The sequence below is a fragment of the Lichtheimia ornata genome (assembly GCF_029851405.1).
Source record: "Lichtheimia ornata isolate CBS 291.66 chromosome Unknown scaffold00001, whole genome shotgun sequence".
Lineage (NCBI taxonomy): Eukaryota > Fungi > Mucoromycota > Mucoromycetes > Mucorales > Lichtheimiaceae > Lichtheimia > Lichtheimia ornata.
In genome coordinates this window covers 612,938-633,309 of record NW_026695321.1, presented here as the reverse complement: position 1 = coordinate 633,309, position 20,372 = coordinate 612,938, and the positions used below count along the sequence as shown (strand labels likewise).

Here is a 20,372-nt window from a genome sequence, read left to right as displayed (position 1 = left end):
TGTCATTGTAACTTGTGCCTCCTCCATGTCCACTTCAGTCGATTTTCTCGGCTCACTTTTGGCTATTGAAAAGTTGATGCGATGCGAGCTATGGTATGCTCCCCCCCCAAAAAAAAAGTTTGATATCATCCCACCTTTTGCTAACCCACTTGGCTGCCATTAGTGGAGGCCTTGTTAAGAATGCTCGAACATTGAACGAATGCGGTCATCGCTTTTGCAAGTAAGCTTTATTTATTCCTCATTCGGTACTCTTATTCAACATGTTGTTTCTATAGCAACTGTATATACGATCGGATCGGCACCAAACGGCAATGTCCCACTTGTCACCTACCAGCGATCGTCAAGAATATGCGACCCGACCCTATGCATGATACGCTAGTGGCCTGTGTGCAAAAGCTTAAAAAGTTGGTGAATGAACAGCAGCTTAGCCAAGATAGCAGCAATGACGAGTTTGCAGCACCACGTCCATTGACCTTGGAGGAACGCGCTCGACGACGCGTAGCGGGATCTTCTTCAATTGATCATTCACCGCCACCACGCGACGCGACATTTGACGAGATTAAAAATGACGAGATGGATGCACAACATGATGAAGAAAAGAAGAACCAAGGATCCTCTATAGAAACATCCTGGAACAGCAATTATTCAATCGATGTTGAATATCATGATGATGATGCATATGTCGAACCCAAGCCAGAGCCACTATCCCTTAGTTTATCTCATCTTGTCAACAACAATAACGATGTCGACCAACAAGCCAACTCGGATGATGAACTCCTTCTTGACGATGACCTACCAGCTGATGAACAATACCCACAACAACAACCAGCTAGATCAACTACTACAACGACGACTCCCACCACAACCACAACCGCCATCAAGACCAATGATACCCAGGAGGATGAGGACGAGGATGATTTGCGTTTGGATGATGACCTCCCAGAAGATGAACGTTATTACCCGATACCATCCACCAACAACAATGCATCCATCAACATACCATCATCACAAAAGAAGCATGTTGCATCAAACAATCATCAACCTAATATTCCCACCAAAAAGAGATCACATCATGATGATGACCAAGGTAGCCGACCTTTGGAAGAGAAAGAACAACCATGCACCCCAATTCCACCATCACGCACCACCACCACCACCACCATCAGCATTACTACCTCATCACCTTCACCACGACAGCAAAAGCGAATACGATCCATATCTCCTCCTCCACATCCACGAGATAGAGTTTGGAAGTGCAGCACATGTAGCTTTCAGAATGAATTGAGCCATGATTCATGTGTCTTTTGCAAGCACCCACGGGATGATGCACCTGAGAAAGATCGTGAAGAGCGAATATCCACTTTATCACTACACCCGAGTACCCTTTCCACCAATGCATATCAATCGACACAATGCTCAATGATCGACAATCAAATCCTCAGCTACGCCACCCAAGACATCCCATCCTCCTCATCAACAGCAGCATCATCATTGGAGCCGACAAGGATGGTGCACGTGATGTTCACAGGCATGACGAATGTAAGTTTCGATTATGTGTGTGTATCAATTGATGATTAATAAGATGATCCATTAGGATGAATCCCAAGCATGTATTGATTTGGCGGGTGAAAAGGGATTGTATATGCAAATTCATCAGGATACACGCAACTTTGACGCGGTGACGCACCTTGTTACCACACAAGATGACCAAGGTTTAAGTCCGAGAACGGAGAAATATTTGCGTGGAATTTTGGCAGGCATATGGATTGTCAACCGATCATGTAAGCGTGGGAAATTCTCATGTGTGTGTGTGTTTGGATGAAAAGATAACACTTTTTTATGCAGGGATCGAAGAGAGTAGTGAAAAGGGAAAATGGCTAGCTGAGGAACCCTATGAAGTCATGGGTGATACCGTTGCTGGCAAGACGCACGGACCTAGGCGAGCACGTCAGGCACTTGCGGAGGATGAGGTATGTATATATACAACATTGGATATAGAAAAGAGAGAAGGAAGCTGATTGATTTTACTACAGAGCCCACTCTTTGATGGTATTCGATTCTGCTTCTTTGGCAAACAATTCCCCAATCGTGATAAGATGATGCATCTATGCAATCTTGGAGGTGGACAAATCCTTGCACGACGACCTCCCGCTGATAAGACTGGCGTGGCCCATGATCATGAATTAACAAAGAGGACCATCAACAAGGATCATGTTGTCATTATTATCCATGAGGAAAGACGATTGAATACCAAGATCTTAGCATCGTATCAAGTACGGCAGTTGTCATGGATGTTAGATTGTATTAGTTGTTTCGCTAGACCTGTCACTGCTGATGACTAAAGAGGAATCCACCCGTTTCCAGACTGTTCCGCTACTCCTCCTCCTCCTCCTCCACTACTATCCTTTCTTTCTTTTTCCCTTTCTTTGTTTGCAGAATGCAACTGGTCCAAAACTATGGATGCACACTGAAATCAACCGATCCCAATTTCCTCACTTTGGAACATTACGACTTTTCATACATTGAGAATACAGTTTATCGGCTGGCAAGCGAAGACACTAGCCTTGGACATCAAGTCAAGATCGCACTCAACGTTATTGAAAAGGCCTATGCAGATTATGGGTAAGGGAAGAATGGTTGTTGCTCTTTCATAGATAGATATTGACATGTTCTTGCATGTAGATACGAAGCTATTTCCTTATCCTTCAACGGCGGCAAAGATTGTACAGTGCTTCTTCACCTTGTTATTGCAGCGTTATCTCGTATGGGTCATGCCAATCGGCTCCGCACTGTTTTTGTCACCTATCCCAACCCATTTCCTCACGTGGATGCATTTGTCCAAGTATGCACACGACGATATCATCTCGATTGTCAAACGATTCCAGGTCCCATGAAATCCGCATTGCAAAAGTTTCTCGACGTTTCCGAGCCAAAGCCAAAGGCGATTTTCGTTGGTATACGACGTACGGATCCTTATGCTGGTAAGCGCCACACATGGATTGGTCAAGGATGAGTAGGAGGGCCCGTTGGGTAACATGGATTTATATTTATGTAGAGAAATTGACGCACTTTGACATGACGGACAAGGGCTGGCCCCAATTTATGCGTGTACAACCCATCATTGACTGGTCATACAAGAACGTCTGGGACTTTTTGTTAACGTTAAGGATACCATACTGCTCATTGTATGATGAAGGGTAAGGAAAATGGAATGTTACGGATCAAGGATGGTATTAACGGGATCGATCCAGATACACATCCCTTGGCAGTATGAACAACACATTCCCGAATCCGGATCTCAAAGCAGAGGATGGAGGCTATTTGCCAGCTTACAAGTTGCAGAATGAATTCCATGAACGTTGTGGTAGATCTTAGACACAGCCTTATCGCTCTTGTTTTGTTGTAGAGCCCATACACAATCTCCCTTTTCCCCCCACACCCCTTGTTAACTTAACATGTAGATACTTAGATACCAAATAAGACATTTGTCAGAGATCTGCCCAGTATTGTTTTATGTTTTAAATGATGGTAGACAACGATGCACCGTATCCAATGGTAGTGATGTGCTGTTGTTACATAAAAAAGGCAATTGCAAGTCCTTAGTATACACGTGTCAATCAAGGATGCATGCAATTAGACATCACGTCATCATGCTCAATCCATATAGGCATACATGGATCATGTCCTACACAATGAATGTAATGTGCACAAAGGAGAGACTTGCTATCCTTGGATCGGCATAAGCTATACCCGTGTGCGTGGGACTGAGTTTGTCGGAATATCAATAATGAGTGTGGGGTTTGTACCACTATAGACCCAATGATTGACAGCCTACGACTTTTTAATGAAGATTATACTTAATAGAAATACAAACAACGGCAATCCGCCATTGATAAACGCTATGCACAATTATTCTAACAATTCTAAATGACCCTTGATAGCACCACCGACGCTGACCTTATCGATCAAAAAGGTATCATGACCAAACATTGCATCCAACTCATAGTATGTGACATGTTTGTTGCCCGAAGCCCTCAAGCATTCAGCAATCTCCTTTTGCTGCCATACAGGGAAAAGAATGTCGCTTTGTGCACCGAGAATGAGCGTGGGCATCTTGATAGGTTTCATGCCATCGATCAAATCTTGAACAGCGGGATCCGTTTGTGCCAAGGTTGTCAAATAGGGTCGATGTTTTTCATTCGTCTCGCTTGAAGGCTCATTGCTACCAGTATCATGCATCTCAAGAGCTGACTGATTACCAATCACGGAAGCAATCGTTCGGTTTTCATTGACGACCTTGTCAAGTCTATGTGCGTTTCGTCGTCGAGACTCTCTCAGGGCATCCGTGGCGCTCTTTGACATGTCGAAAATGTCCATGGCTTTGGAAATGTAAAGAAGCGAATTGGCGTCGTATTGCAAACAAAAGCGTTCGCCTTGGTGATCAAGATACGTTTCAATCAAAAAGTCAGGACACAAGGCAGGTGTGGTGTCAGGTTGTGCGCGCTTTCGACCAAATCGTAGCTCCCATTCAGGCCCAGATCGGTAGCTGATCGTAGCAATTTCACGTGCCAACTACACATCATAGATCCCATCAGTATCCTATCCTTCCACCCAATTTCATAAAATAGTTACCTTCATTCCAATATGAGGTGGCACATTGTTATAGTAAAAGCCCTTGTTCCAATTAGGATCCGCCATCAACACTAAAAGATGTCCTTCAATATCCCATTTTCCTATCCTCCAGGTATTCCGCCGTCTTACCTTGGCGTTGAGTATGTCGCAATGCAACCGAATATGGATGTGAACGTGCACAAGCCGACACGCTGATTAAACGTTTGACACGATCAGGGAATAAAGATGCAGCTGCAATTGACTAGATGGCATATTGTTCATTCACCAATCCAACTTTGCAAAATGCTCCCTTTTGTTGTACATACCTGCATACCACCCATACTACTTCCCACACTTGCATGAAGTTTGTCAATTCCTAAATGATCCAGCAGCAAGAATTGGGCTCGCACCATATCGAAAATGGTCAAGATGGGGAATCGAGTAGCGTAACGTTCGCCATCTGCCGGGTCAATCGAGCTTGGGCCTGTTGAACCATAGCAACCACCAATGACGTTGGTACAAATGACAAAGAACTTGTTGGTATCAATATATAAACCAGGGCCAATAAAACCTTCCCACCAGCCTGGCTTGGTATTTTTTGCATGAGATTTTGCATGAGAAGAAGCGGATAATCCAGTATGGATCAAGATGGCGTTGTCGCGTCGTTCGTTGAGTTGACCCCAAGTCTCATAAGCAATGTCAAACTTTGGAAGGATGCCACCATGATCCAGCAAAAAGGGATGTGGGTATTCAAACGTCTCGTATCCAGTGACCACCTTGTCATAGCTCGGCTCAGGTCCATTGTCAAGCTCAGCTGTACGAGAGTTCAACTTGTCAATACATGGGAAGGACATGGGAGGGTTGGAGGACGTGGATACAGTCGTTTCAGCATTGGTGTTGTTGTTGTTGTTGGGAATACAAGTAGCAGCATTGTGTTGATGTCGAAGACCTGCATGGGGAAAAACATGAGCCACTTGAAGAAAGAGGGGGGGAATAGATATTATCTTACCTCGCGTTACAGCTGCTGCCACTGTTATTGTTGGCAAACGAGTTTTCAAATGAGAGGACGATCGCAACAATTGGCGAGGGAAGGCCATTGTGTGTGTGAATGCGAGCGAGTGGAGAAGAGAGAGAGAGAGAGAGAGAGATAAAGGCGACGGAGCGTTTGATGACAAATAAGGATGGGCCTCTTTATCTGTTGTAGGGCAAATTGCGCGATCTCCAACCATTAAAATGACTGGCTGCAAAACTCAGCTCAATGCGGCTCAAGATTAGATTGGCCATGGATAAGAATGAGATGAATACGATCATGAAACAAAGCTATAGGCAAATACTTTTTCATCAACCCTGGATGAGTAATACAACAATGGCCCATCCACAGCATAGAAAGTACTACCACAATCACTCACACCCCCTGCCAATGATGACTAGCAATAGGAATACGTGATGATAGGTAACACCAAGTAGTGCTATAAATCCGGGTTTTCGTTTTGTATATACCTCTTTGGATCTCTGATATACCGATGGATGACTATGGTCATGTCTTCCTATCCACAACCAGTCATAGCTACATGCCATCCCCGTAACCATGTTAATCCATCCATGTATCCATGACCAATGTCCGTTCATATTATGCTTGAAAGAATGCATCCTCTTTATTGTTTAAGGTATTGATGATGATGATGATATACAATAATAACATAGAGACTATGTTGAAGACAAGGATATTATCATTACTCAATCACTCCAATCATCTCCAAACAAGGTATACGTATACAATCTCTTACATAAGCTAAACAAATATGCTATGATGCTGATTGCTGCGGGAAACAATGTGTGCAACATACTGGGCGGATATCAGCCACCAGCGTCACGGATGTGGAACTTGCCTTTTTTTTTCTTTCCTGCAGCTTTGACTCTCTCTCTTCTCTTTCAGCCCGATCGTTTTATACCAATCCACTCAACATTCGATCATGCCCGTTATATCACAACAACCACCTTCGATCGAGGTCAAACAGGCTTTGGGAGGCAAGGAGACGCCGTCGCTCATGTCACAATCACCCATGGCAACCGAAGACAGTGTGGAGAATATCAACAAAGAAAAGCTGGCCAATATCAAAAGGATGATGAGGACATACGTTGATGGTGCTCTGCGTGAAAAGGATCAGGTAAGTTGGGTTTGATACCAAACTCTTCACCTGTCATTCTCTCTCTCTTCCCCATCTTTTTTTCTTATCCCCTACGTCCCATCCCCATCCCATGCCATCCTATCCCATCCCATTCATCCCCGCACCCCCTTTTTCTCCATCCCATTGAAAAGAAGCCATTGATGGTGTAATGTTGGATATATATCAGAAACACGAGTCAAAGGGTTTTTGGCAGGAATCCTGATGAGACCTATTTTCCCCGCATTGAATTGCGCTCGGGTTGTCTCTCATATCAAAAAACGTACAGTAAGAAACCGACTTGAGGGTTCGAAGTCGGAAGAGAACTCGTGTGGGAAGTGTAAAGGAATTGACGGATGACCAAATACAATTTATCAATCTTGATTGCATACACTTTCATGCACAATTTCTCTCTCCTCTCATTCGAACTTGCTTTGCTTCGACATCTTATATATACTTATACTCCCTTCTATCATAGGGCAATCTTACAAGATACAATGAATTGGTCAGCCTTCTCATGACGGATCCATCAAGCGAAGAAGCTCCTCCTTTGGTGAAACTTTACACATGGGTCGTTGTTCTTTCCGAAAGCGTATCATCATTGGACAAGACTTGTGCTGCTCTTGTGGATGCTTTATTACACATTGACTGGGCCACACGCGACAATACCTTTGCCAGCACATTTATCCAATTCCTACAAAATTTGGTCTCTGCTCATTCATTTTATACGCGCGCTGTCATCGATTCTCTTATTGGTGGTCTTCATTATCGTACGTTATCCATGACATACACCCACACACCCATTTATCATCCTTGCTTATGGATCTATGTATGAACTAGGTTTACGGATGCCGTCACATGCAAAGGTGCCACGATCCGCAGTATACGATCGGACTCACGAGGCGTTGCGCAGCGTTTTACGTATTATTCCCACTGCGGTGGATTTGCTTTACACAAGCGTCGTTAACCGTGTGCCCCATTTACGCCATAATTCAGCTGTTCAAGCAACGTACATCAGCAACATCTTACGTATACTCGAGTACATGCCTCATCTACAACGACAAATCTTAGCATTGTGTATACAGCAAATGGTCAAAATTGATGTAAGTAACGATATCCATCAATGATGACAATCTATGTATACCTAACCTTTGAATGTAGTCCCATATCCAAATTGAGCTTGATGAATTGGAAGAGGATGTGGATTTTGAGACATACGACTTGAGCTTGGATGGTGACTACGAATCCGATGCAAGTGATGATGAGACGGATGATGAGAACAACTTTTCGGATGACGAATTTGATGAGGAGGATGAGGATGAACCTGTCGAGAAAAAGACAAGTGAATCACGGCAAGTACGCTTCATCAAGTCGATGGTGCGTAAATTGGATGCCATGATGGTCCTTGTGCTGCGATACCTCTCCAATTATGCTATCAACGCGACCAGTGAGGAACGTAGCCACATGTACAAGACCCTTTTGAATCTATTCGATCAGCAAATCGTCATGACTTTGAAATCACGCTACACACAATTCTTGCTCTTTTACTTCAGCTCCTTGGAAGTCAACGTTTTCCCTGAGCATTTTATCAAACATCTCTTCGACTCCATGAACGATACATCCCGCCCTGGTATCATCCGTATTGCATGTGCTGCTTATATCTCTTCCTATGTCGCTCGTGCCAAGGTGCTTGATTCGGATGGTGTTCAAAGTGCCATGAATACACTGTGCAATTGGTGTTACGCCTACCTCGATCAACTCGATGACGCCATGTTACGTCCTGATCCTATCAAGCACGACATGTTTTATGCGGTGATGCAAGCGATCATGTACATTTTCTGTTTCCGATGGCGCGACCTTGTGATGCAAGATAATGATTTCGACGCTCAAGAGGATGATGATGAAGAATCTCAATCCAATGCTCCCGAGAATGATGCTTTGGATAAGGTGCCAATGATCGTGATCGGTAATGGTACCCGAAAATGGTGCCGTGGTTTACGCAATATCGGTGTCTTATTACAAAGCAAGCTCAATCCACTCAAGGTGTGCTCACCCATGGTTGTTCAACAATTTGCAAAGATTGCAAGTGAAACGGATTTGGTGTATGTTCATGCCATGTTGGAAAACAACAAGAACGTGTATATTTCGGGTGTTACAGCAGGTGCATCGGATGGCTCAAGGGGCAAGCATATCCTGGCAACGGTACAATCTTTCTTCCCATTCGACCCATACAATTTGAAGAGTAGCCAACATTTCATCCATGACATCTACTTTGAATGGATCGCCGATGACGATGATGAGGATGAGGATGAGAGTAGTGATGACGAGAATGAGAGTGATGAAGAAGAACAAGCCATGGAACAAGGCCTGTCCGCTATGAGTATCAGCCCTGTTGCACCACAATTTATGTCATTATCATGATCATCCTCCACCCAATTTGTAGCATACCTCTTTCTTTTTAATTCATTCTTGTATCCCCCCCCCCACCATTTAGCATACGCAATCGTTACATTCCTTTCACACATGCGCATTCTTTCAATAATACATGGCTATTCTCCAAATAGGGTGTCTCTTTACAGGATGATGATGGGATGTATTGATAATGAGACAACGAACGTGTTTTTTCAACATAATCATTCGAAAGTATGACTATGTTCGATGACATGACGATCGATAAATGAGCGTATTCAGGATAAAATTGTTGGTTCGCTCCATAGTCTCTCACACATTATACGCTCCCATTCAAAACTTTCAAATGAAGCGTGGGTTCTTTATGAGAACAAAGATGATCAACGTGCCCAAGAAGACCTTTTGTGACGGTTTCAAGTTTGGGCTGGGCAATCTCGGGGCAATCGGCCGTACAACCTATGCTTGTTCCCGTCCATTTCGTGTCTCTACTACATATGGACCGCCCCGTATTTTAAATCTTCACAATGAAGTCTGCAAATTCAAAATGACTGAGGTTGATCAACATGTCCCAGCGAACCTTCTGATCAATTTTCAAGTGCGAGATGGGGAATCCCAAGGTAATGTATATTGTTTCGACAAATCATGAATCTGGGGCTGACCTGCATTTCCGACTTACATAGTAAACCCCACATTGTACCCTCCCACTCAATTTTTTGTAATGAACATGAGGTCTTTTTTAGATCAACATTGATCAGCATGTCCAAGAGTACCTTGTGTCAAAGTTTCAGGTACGAGAGGGGCAATCTCAATATCAAGGATTGATGTACAGTGTTTATGCGTTGATACAAGAGGTGTCCGACAGCCCAGCCTACTTTAATTTCCACTTCTTCCACTCCCTCTTCCTCCCCATTGTCAACTGTTGGTGCATTCAAGTATACAACTACCACCTACGAACGATTGTCCTGCTTCAACCCATCATTTCAATCCTACAACTGTCGTGATCCTATTGTCTTTGACTGAATGGGCAAGTCCATGGCGTGTACACTCTACTACAACACACGAGCCTCCTCTTGAACTACACCTTCTCTTGTACACTCCTCTGCCACGACCAATCGTAACAGCAGCTGCCATTAGCAAGGTCTTTAATCCATCGTCTCAAACAGCGTTCACAACCTTGTCATTCTACTACAACACGCGCTCTCTGCCACGGCCAACGTAACAGCTGCTGCTGCTATTATCAAGGCCTTTGTTTCATAGTCTTGGATGGCGTTCATTACTTGCAGCATCATGCCTTGAAGCCTTCTTTTACACGAACAGCAGATGCCCATCGTATACAAGCAGCGTTATTTACGTGCAGCAACTTGTTTTGATACATACGGATTACAACGGATGATGCCATATCAGCAATCAAGTACACCGCAATACAAGCAATTCTTAACCTGATTGACCAAGAAAGAGATGGATCAACAGCCAGATGGAAAAGGAAGCGATCACAATGGCTCAATTCAAGCAACAATTGGATTTGCAATGGCTATGATGGATGGATGCAATCAAGTGCTGTAATGAGAATCGTGGTGATTACTTGGCGTGTCGCCAGAAGGGATGAAGGATCATATCATGTGGATACGGCTGAGTATGATGGTGGATTGGATGACATTGATGAGAGGGCCTTTATCTTTGAAAAGGTGATTTGCAGCCATGGATGGTATTTGGAATACTCAAGTCAATGCATGCAGCAGCTATTCTACAATCATGGACGAAGGATGACTATAGCGGCAGCAACCCAAGAATGCTATGGCATCATTATCCCTGTTGCCTCTATGTGATTCATCTGTACCTTCTTCAACTTCCAAAGCTGTTCCTTTATCAGATTTACTTTTAGACACCCACTTTATATGTATTCTTCAACTTTTTTCATTGAATGAAATTGGATTCAACGTAACATTTTGGGGGGACATACTATCAGATCATATGGGCAAGATGTGATAGGTGGTTCCTTTATGGATCGGAAGGGGGAAATAGATATGGAAGGTGGGAAAGTGAGGTTGGATCATTTACATACATCGTCGTATTGAGATGCTTTTGTTCTTTTGCCACAATCTTCTTATTACATTCACTAAAGCTTCCTAGCTCACATGCTGATAATAGACGAAAGGCAATGGGGATTCTCAAACACTTGCATTGCAAGACAATGATTTTGACATTTGAGAGTGATGATACCCCCGAACATCTGTTGGATGTTACAGAAGCTAGACTCATTGTAAGCTTAATTCATTATATTCAAGTATGAGCTGTTATATAACATGCTATGTTATGCAGCCTCATATAAGAACGTCCATTCCATACGGGCTATCATAGGCGGATCTTACTAGGAAGACAGGGAAAGGATCAATCATGCATTTCTCCACCAATAGCATTGACCCTTCAAGCTGGCTCAGTTACACAAAACACGTCGCTGTGCACCTCTCGCTGTATCAGGGTCAGCTACTCGACGATGAACAAAGACCACCTTTCATATAGCATCACGCTTACAACATATATAAAACATAAAGATGCCTGTATCTCCAAACTTTACAATGAAACGTGGGGTTTTGAATAGAGCAATGTGCTCGGCTTGGCCAACTGCACCTTGGGTGCCAGTTTCACGATCAAGCTTGCCAATCCCAGATTTCGCAATGTCGCTACCAGCCAAACTGGATCTGGAGGTCCACCTCTTCGACGACGACGACCAAAAAATATTTTTTGGGCTAGTTGCGACATTGAACGCGAAACTTTCACACAAGGTGCTGTTGGCCAAGCCGAGTACATTGCTCTAATAAAAACCCCACGTTTCATTGTAAAGTTTGGAGATACAGGCACCTTTATGTTTGTAAGTGTGATGCTATAAGAAGAGTGGTCTTTGTTCATTGTCAAGTCGCTGGACCCTGGCAGAGCAAAAGACGCAGAGGGACCTCTTTGTGTAACTCAGCTACTTTGCATGACTAGAAGAATGGAAGGATGATACTATATACTGTTGACAAAAGCCCGTACATTGCGATCTAACAGCCATTTCTTCACAATAGCCACTGTTGTCCACTCTATGACATGTGAGCAATTCTCCTGCTTCAGACATTCATTTCCATGATTGGATTATGTTGATCCGAGTTGATTTGGCTGAGATGCAGCCAAAGAGGGATTACATCAATCCACACATCTAACCATGCTCTATGTTGCTCAACTGAAGTAACCTTGTACGAGCGTAGCTCAGCCAAATCAACTCGGATCAACATAATCCAATCATGGAAATGAATGTCTGAAGCAGGAGAATTGCTCACATGTCATAGAGTGGACAACAGTGGCTATTGTGAAGAAATGGCTGTTAGATCGCAATGTACGGGCTTTTGTCAACAGTATATAGTATCATCCTTCCATCCTTCTAGTCATGCAAAGTAGCTGAGTTACACAAAGAGGTCCCTCTGCGTCTTTTGCTCTGCCAGGGTCCAGCGACTTGACAATGAACAAAGACCACTCTTCTTATAGCATCACGCTTACAAACATAAAGGTGCCTGTATCTCCAAACTTTACAATGAAACGTGGGGTTTTTATTACAGCAATGGGCTCGGCTTGGCCAACAGCACCTTGTGTGAAAGTTTCGCGTTCAATGTCGCAAACAGCCCAGAAAATATTTTTTAGTCGTCGTCGTCGAAGAGGCCGACCCCTGGATCCAGTTTGGCTGGCGGCGACATTACGAAATCTGGATTGGCAAGCTTGGTCGTGCAGCTTGCACCCAAGGTGCAGTTGGCCAAGCCGAGCACATTGCTCTAATAAAAACTCTACGTTTGATTGTAAAGTTTAGAGATACATGCACCTTTATGTTTGTAAGCGTGATGCTATATGAGAAGTGGTCTTTGTTCATTGCCAAGTAGCTAGACCCTGGAGAGCCAAAGATGCAGAAGGACCTCTTTGGGTTACTCAGCTAAAAAGTCAGGACTTCAGGGACAATGCATGAAAGGTACGCAACCCTCACTTTTATGTCATACATTGGCAGCTAATAGCCACTTTTGTGCATTCCCAACTTTTGTGCATTCTATTGTAGGTGGACGATGCTCCTGCTCCAGACATTCATTTCCATGATTAAAGTAGGTTGATCCGAGCTGATTTGGTTGAGTTACGGTCGAACAAGATTACATCGGTTGAGCTACATCGAGCGTGCTTTATGTCGAGAGAGATGTAATCTCTCTTTGACCGTAGCTCAGTCAAATCAGCTCGGATCAACCTACTTTAATCATGGAAATGAATGTCTAGAGCAGGGGCATCGTTCCCATGCAGTGGATCGCGCAACAATGATGAATGGATAAAAGTGGCCGTTAGCTAGCAACACATGCCTGTTCCTAGATGATCCATAAGTAATTATACATTGACCCTTTCATTCATGCAAACGTAGCTGTGTTACACAACACGACCCTCTTCATCTTTTGCTCTGTCAGGGTCTAGCTACTTTACATTAAACAAAGACCACTTCTCATATAGCATCACACTTACAAACATAAAGGTGCCTGTATCTCCAAACTTTACAATGAAACGTGGGGTTTTTATTACAGCAATGGGCTCGGCTTGGCCAACAGCACGTTGTGTCAAAGTTTCACGATCAAGCTTGCCAATCCCAGATTTCGCAATGTCGCCATCAGCCAAACTGGATCCAAGGGTCGACCTCTTCGACGACGACGACAAAAAAATATTTTTTGGGCTGTTTGCGACATTGAACGCGAAACTTTCACACAAGGTGCTGTGGCCAAGCCGAGCACATTGCTGTAATAAAAACTTACGTTTCATTGTAAAGTTTGGAGATACAGGCACCTTTATGTTTGTAGCGTGATGCTATATGAAGAGTGGTCTTTGTTCATTGTCAAGTAGGTGGACCCTGGCAGAGCAAAAGATACCAGAGGGTCGTGTTGTGTAACTCAGCTACTTTTGCATGATTGGAATGGTCAATGTATGATAGGTACACAACCCTCATTTTCAGGTCATACATTGGCAGCTAATAGCCGCTTTTATCCAATCAGCATTGTTGCGAAATCCACGTGACGGGAATGATGCTCCTGCTCCAGACATTCATTTCCATGATTCAAGTAGCTTGATCCGAGCTGATTTGGTTGAGTTACGGTCGAACCAGCNCCGAGCTGATTTGGTTGAGTTACGGTCGAACAAGATTACATCGGTTGAGCTACATCGAGCGTGCTTTATGTCGAGAGAGATGTAATCTCTCTTTGACCGTAGCTCAGTCAAATCAGCTCGGATCAACCTACTTTAATCATGGAAATGAATGTCTAGAGCAGGGGCATCGTTCCCATGCAGTGGATCGCGCAACAATGATGAATGGATAAAAGTGGCCGTTAGCTAGCAACACATGCCTGTTCCTAGATGATCCATAAGTAATTATACATTGACCCTTTCATTCATGCAAACGTAGCTGTGTTACACAACACGACCCTCTTCATCTTTTGCTCTGTCAGGGTCTAGCTACTTTACATTAAACAAAGACCACTTCTCATATAGCATCACACTTACAAACATAAAGGTGCCTGTATCTCCAAACTTTACAATGAAACGTGGGGTTTTTATTACAGCAATGGGCTCGGCTTGGCCAACAGCACGTTGTGTCAAAGTTTCACGATCAAGCTTGCCAATCCCAGATTTCGCAATGTCGCCATCAGCCAAACTGGATCCAAGGGTCGACCTCTTCGACGACGACGACAAAAAAATATTTTTTGGGCTGTTTGCGACATTGAACGCGAAACTTTCACACAAGGTGCTGTTGGCCAAGCCGAGCACATTGCTGTAATAAAAACCCCACGTTTCATTGTAAAGTTTGGAGATACAGGCACCTTTATGTTTGTAAGCGTGATGCTATATGAAGAGTGGTCTTTGTTCATTGTCAAGTAGGTGGACCCTGGCAGAGCAAAAGATGCAGAGGGTCGTGTTGTGTAACTCAGCTACTTTTGCATGATTGGAATGGTCAATGTATGATCCTTTATGCATTATCATGTATTGCCAGCTAACAGTCAATTCCTCTCAATCCCAACTTTTATTCATTGTGTGACATTGGAATGATGCTCCTGCACCAGCCGAGCATTTCCATGGTTCAAGTGTCTTGATCCGAGTTGATTTGACTGAGCTACGCCAAAACAGCAAACATGTCAATTCTTGAAAGACAGACCCTGCGAATGTCTCCGTCTTTCAAACTTTTGGACGCTCCCAATCAAAATCTTCGAATGAAGCGTGAGGTTTTTATTAGAAAATGTTGATCAGCATGCTCGAGAGCACCCTTCTGACCAATTTTCAAGTTGGGGGTGGGCAACTTCGGGGCGGTGGACCGTCCGCTCTTTTGTTCCCATCATCCACCATTTGGGCCGCCCCGTATTTTAAATCTTCACAATGAAGTCTGCAAATTCAAAATGAATGAGGTTGATCAACATGTCCCAGCGAACCTTCTGATCAATTTTCAAGTGCGAGATAGGGAATCCCAAGGTAATGTATATTGTTTCGATAAATCATGAATCTGGGGCTGACCTGCATTTCCGACTTACATAGTAAACCCACATTGTACCCTCCCATTCCAATTTTTTGTAATGAAACATGAGGTCTTTTTTAGATCAACGTGATCAGCATGTCCAAGAGTACCTTGTGTAAAAGTTTCAGGTACGAGAGAGGCAATCTCATAATCAAGCATTGATGTACAGTGTTTATGCGTTGATACAAGAGGTGTCCGACAGCCCAGCCTACTTTAATTTCCTCTTCTTCCACTCCTTCCTCCCATTCTCAACTGTTGGTACATTCAAGTATACAACTACCACCTACGAACGATTGTCCTCCTTCAACCCATCATGTCAATCCTACAACTCTCTTGATCCGATTGTCTTTGATTACATGGCAAGTCCATGGCGTGTACGCGGCCCTCTTGTCACTCTGCTACAACACACGCATTCCTTGATGCTACACGCTGTCTCTTGCATACTCCTCTGCCACAATCAACCGTAACAGCAATCGCCATTACTCCATGTCCCCAACAGCGTTTTTTACTTGCAGCAACATGCCTTGCAGCCTTTTTTACGTGGACAGCAAACAGCCATTGCATGAAGGCAGCTTTATTTACGTGTAGCAACTTGTTTCAATACATACAGCTTACTATGGATCTGGATATTGGTTTGATACTTGGGATGGAAGGAATTGGGTACGTACAACGTGTGGAAAAGAGGGTTGTTCTTTTGGTCGCGTTGCCAACTCGATCTTGATTCTATCACCCTGAACGGTTGGTTCATCCAATTCTCGTACCTGGCACGCTATTCCATGACAGCAGCTATCATTCATCACTTGAGGCAAACTCACAACCATATACAAACATCATCATCCAGCTCCATGTTTGGGCATCCTATGGATACAATTCGCCACTACACATCAAGAGCCATCTCACCTTCATCTATTCACCTTTGCCAATGCACACCCAAAGGATAGAAGCTTTCCCATACTGATGTATCATCCCTAGTGGAGCAATTTGTTGTACCTCTCAATCTATCTCTTGTGAATGATGCTGGATTAAAGTTTACTTTAGCAAATACGACATCCTGTTGGCCAACCATTTTTAAGTTGCTGTAGTGTAAGAGACCTTCCTGAGTTGGCCCTCATCATGTGTGGGTACTTGATGCATCATAGAAAGATTTATGGGATGGCAATGGAAGTATGTATAAAGAGAAAGGGTAGGATTGATTCATTGTGTTGTGAACAAAGGGTGTATTCGATACTATAGCTCTCCCCCTTTTTCTTTGTGATTAGATCTTGTCAATAACGTAGTACCACACGTTCCTCTTTTGTGCTTGTAAGATGGCTATCTTTATTACTATAATATGACGGGAGATATACTAAATAATGGGGATGGTGCAGGGATGGTGTTATTCTACATGTTAGTGTTAATGGCGAGGGGGATAGTAGACAGCGGAAAATGAGAGCCAGTGACATTGAACGTCCAAATATGGTTTTTCTTCTTCCCTTGTCAACCGCGGCTCGAGTTTGAATTCAATATCGCCGAAATGATGTCGTTGAAGAGCAGCTTTAAAGTCGTGGACGCCAACCCAGTGTTTGGTATAATGTCGAGGTGGAATATATACAGAGACTGTGCGATCTGCTGCTACATGGGTGCCGACAAACAATCCGCCAGGTGTCAAAAGTCGTGTCACTTGTGTGATGAAAGCATCAACCTCGTCGATGGATTGTAATAAATGAATCACGCTTCCAGAATATACGATGCCGATTTGATTTTGAAAGCGAGCAAGGTTGGGTTGTTGCCCTGGTAACGGTTGCTCGACGACGAATTTTGAATCAAAGATGTCACCAGTGATGAAATGGATGGGACATGTGTCACGATCTTGAAACAACTCGTAACCGCATTCAATATAGTGCCTTGAAAGATCAGTGCCAACAAGACACGTGCCAGGGTATCCATCCAACAGTAGCTGTCGTAGATCGGTTCCTATGTCCGGAGCTGAATAAGGAATAGACTTTTTTGTGCGGGATTCATGGAATGTTCATTTGGAAGGCCTTGGCACACCATAATGCAATCAATGTGCACCCTTCTTCAGCTTCTTTTTTCTTCCTCTCTCTCGCTCTTTCTTACCTGTACAGCATCCAATGTCAATGAATATCCGTGTCGGTTCCTGTTTGGCAAGCTCCAAGATGCGTGGATAATAGAATCGGGTCGCCAATCGAGATGATAGAAACTTGAACTGTTCAATACACTTGTATGCTTTTCCATTCTACAAGGCAGGATAACAATGAATTCATATGAAAGAAGCATGTTCATTGTCAAGGATATGCGAGTGTACAACAAAAGAGCACACTACTCCTTTATCAACCAACACCTACCTCATTCAGCCGTGCTCGAATGGTTTCCCAATGAGTAGACAACTGCTCTTGATCTTGAATGCCAACATACTCCGAGTATAACCGACAGAGTGCTTCATCTTGCAGCCATTGGGAATTGTCTTCTTTGCACATCAAGGGCAACAGCAGTCGAGTATCAAGTATGCCGATACAGAATATCTTGGATAACGATGGCGTGCTCGTGACCGCTTTCAATCCATCAGCATCAGCACCCCGTTATTTGATTAGCACATAAAGCAAATACGTTACATGTATTGGACAATGAAGAATAGTATGGTACATGTTGAAGGAAGAAAGGAATAAAACTATTAAAGGGACGAGGTTCTTTGTATGTCATCTGGCTTGTGGTATTGTGATGGATCGGTTTGCGGTGCAAGATCAACATCCTCTTGATCAGGCTTTTGTTGATATGAACATGATAACGGCGATAATACTACCACCGTGTCTCCACTACCACCTTCCTCGTCAGTGATTGATGATGATGACGATGATGAAGACGCTGCACGTGCATCGCCCTTTTTCCGATGTGGATTGCCTCGCCTATAAATAATCACTGTGACAAACAAAAAGACACCTCCTCCAATCTAAAGGGAGGGATGATGATGATGATGATGCATTAATCCATGAATGATACAGCAATAAAAATTGGCATACACATACCACGACAACGCCACCACTGATAACACCTGCAATGATACCTGCTGTAATGCGACCTCGATGTTCATGCGGCGTCTCACTCGTGGTATTTGATAAGGTTGTGTTGTCTTGCTTGAACACAGGAAATGATGGAGCTGAATCGGGGTCACGGCTATTACTACGTGTATCACCACCATAGGTCCCAGTACTATTCTTAACGACGCCATGGCTTGCCGACAAGTTCCCTGATAGCCAAGCAGGGTTGCTCGTATATCGTGACTTCCATGACCATGTGGATGTGCTAAGTACGCCTACATCATTGTATCCTTGCTTGTTGCTGCCACGTCCAAACATGATTAGCATCAAATCATCGATTAATAAAGCTATGGCAGAGCCTTGTGAGTTCCATGGCAACGGATAACTTTTTGTTCTCTCTCCCACCTTGGTGATAGGTTCGAGGCTTTGGTGGAACACCATCAATGGAAGGTGCTGTCCATCGCATGGTTTTTACTTCAAGAATGAAAACATCGTTCAACGTCATGGTTTCATCTATATACATACACCATCATCAATCAACTTGCAACAACCGATTTCATGATGACTCTTGGCTACCTACCTGGAGTACATCCGCCAAAGACAATGATGCGTGATTGATCCCAACCTTGCTTGTAAATAAGCAAACCAATATATGAAAGGGGGGAATGAATGTGTATGTGTGTGTATGGGTGAACAACTTACTCAGGACAGCTGAATGACCACGACGTGGTGCAGGAATATTACCGCCAGCTGTAATATTAGACCACTGCCCTGCCGCTGTATCAAAAAGCAAAATGGAATTCATAGAGATAGGATTAAGCGTTTGCATGCCTTGAGGATCGGTCACATTGCGTGTAAATACGACACCCCCAATGATCAGGATATGGCCACTCGGCATAATGGTAGCCGTGTGATCTACTCGTGGGGGTGGTGGATCGTGTACAATGGGATAGCTGTATAGCCATGTCTATACCAAATGCGTGTGTGTGTGTGTGTGAGGCTGTATCCTGTTGTCGTTGTAACGATAACCTACATTGGTATCAATTACGGTCCAAGTATTGTGATACATCGGTAAGCCGCCATATGTATTAGCATCACTAACAAAACATGTCAACAACAACGGTTGCTATGCATAGGTTGTTACACAAAATTACCTCATCCCACCCCATATCCATATACGACCCTCGTTATCGGATGATGCAGTGTGTTGTTTTCGCTGGATGCCTGGTACGCCACGCATTAGTGGAACTTGCCACTGGTGCTGATTTGTGTTGTAAAGCATAGTTTGATAGGTGTTGCCCATTTCTCCACCATTTACAAGTAGCCACGGATGGCCTGGCAATGTCGCTGACGCATAAAATGCTGTAGCCGGTCCACTGGCCGAACCTGCTGCGTCGTGTATCCAAGGAGCTTCCATAGCATCCCAGGACTTGTATAGGTCAAGCGAATACATGTCGTTGGATGCTATACCGTGATCCGTTTCTCCGCCATAACAGTAAATGGTAGCATCGATAAACCCACATGCTGCAAATGTTGTGAATGATGTCAGCCTCCTTAGGTTTCGTAAATGTATATACACTTGCCATTGGCCCATCGTGGACT

General features: G+C 43.8%; 6 protein-coding genes across 6 annotated transcripts; 3 read left to right on the top strand and 3 right to left on the bottom strand.

Annotated features, from left to right (window-relative positions):
* Positions 1-25: 25 nt before the first annotated feature.
* Positions 26-2,342, top strand: O0I10_000230 (uncharacterized protein; the record flags this gene model as incomplete). Its single annotated transcript, XM_058480344.1, has 6 exons — positions 26-93; positions 164-220; positions 276-1,539; positions 1,595-1,781; positions 1,846-1,970; positions 2,034-2,342. 6 exons carry the CDS (start codon positions 26-28, stop codon positions 2,340-2,342), a joined length of 2,010 nt encoding a protein of 669 aa, XP_058348867.1.
* A 95-nt stretch (positions 2,343-2,437) lies between these two features.
* O0I10_000229 (uncharacterized protein) lies at positions 2,438-3,375 on the top strand (the record flags this gene model as incomplete). The annotated part of the gene is made up of 4 exons (XM_058480343.1): positions 2,438-2,622; positions 2,683-2,981; positions 3,056-3,197; positions 3,252-3,375. 4 exons carry the CDS (start codon positions 2,438-2,440, stop codon positions 3,373-3,375), a joined length of 750 nt encoding a protein of 249 aa, XP_058348866.1.
* Positions 3,376-3,909: 534 nt separating this feature from the next.
* On the bottom strand, positions 3,910-5,708 carry O0I10_000228 (homoserine O-acetyltransferase; the record flags this gene model as incomplete). The annotated part of the gene is made up of 5 exons (XM_058480342.1): positions 3,910-4,572; positions 4,633-4,703; positions 4,762-4,873; positions 4,938-5,560; positions 5,621-5,708. 5 exons carry the CDS (start codon positions 5,706-5,708, stop codon positions 3,910-3,912), a joined length of 1,557 nt encoding a protein of 518 aa, XP_058348865.1.
* An 876-nt stretch (positions 5,709-6,584) lies between these two features.
* Positions 6,585-9,197, top strand: O0I10_000227 (uncharacterized protein; the record flags this gene model as incomplete). Its single annotated transcript, XM_058480341.1, has 4 exons — positions 6,585-6,779; positions 7,255-7,546; positions 7,617-7,879; positions 7,938-9,197. 4 exons carry the CDS (start codon positions 6,585-6,587, stop codon positions 9,195-9,197), a joined length of 2,010 nt encoding a protein of 669 aa, XP_058348864.1.
* A 7,931-nt stretch (positions 9,198-17,128) lies between these two features.
* Positions 17,129-18,212, bottom strand: O0I10_000226 (uncharacterized protein; the record flags this gene model as incomplete). The annotated part of the gene is made up of 3 exons (XM_058480340.1): positions 17,129-17,688; positions 17,833-17,971; positions 18,081-18,212. The coding sequence occupies 3 exons, from the start codon at positions 18,210-18,212 to the stop codon at positions 17,129-17,131; spliced, it is 831 nt and encodes a 276-aa protein (XP_058348863.1).
* A 194-nt stretch (positions 18,213-18,406) lies between these two features.
* Positions 18,407-20,364, bottom strand: O0I10_000225 (uncharacterized protein; the record flags this gene model as incomplete). The annotated part of the gene is made up of 7 exons (XM_058480339.1): positions 18,407-18,682; positions 18,759-19,117; positions 19,176-19,283; positions 19,351-19,395; positions 19,473-19,737; positions 19,804-19,867; positions 19,925-20,364. 7 exons carry the CDS (start codon positions 20,362-20,364, stop codon positions 18,407-18,409), a joined length of 1,557 nt encoding a protein of 518 aa, XP_058348862.1.
* Between the last annotated feature and the right edge of the window lie 8 nt (positions 20,365-20,372).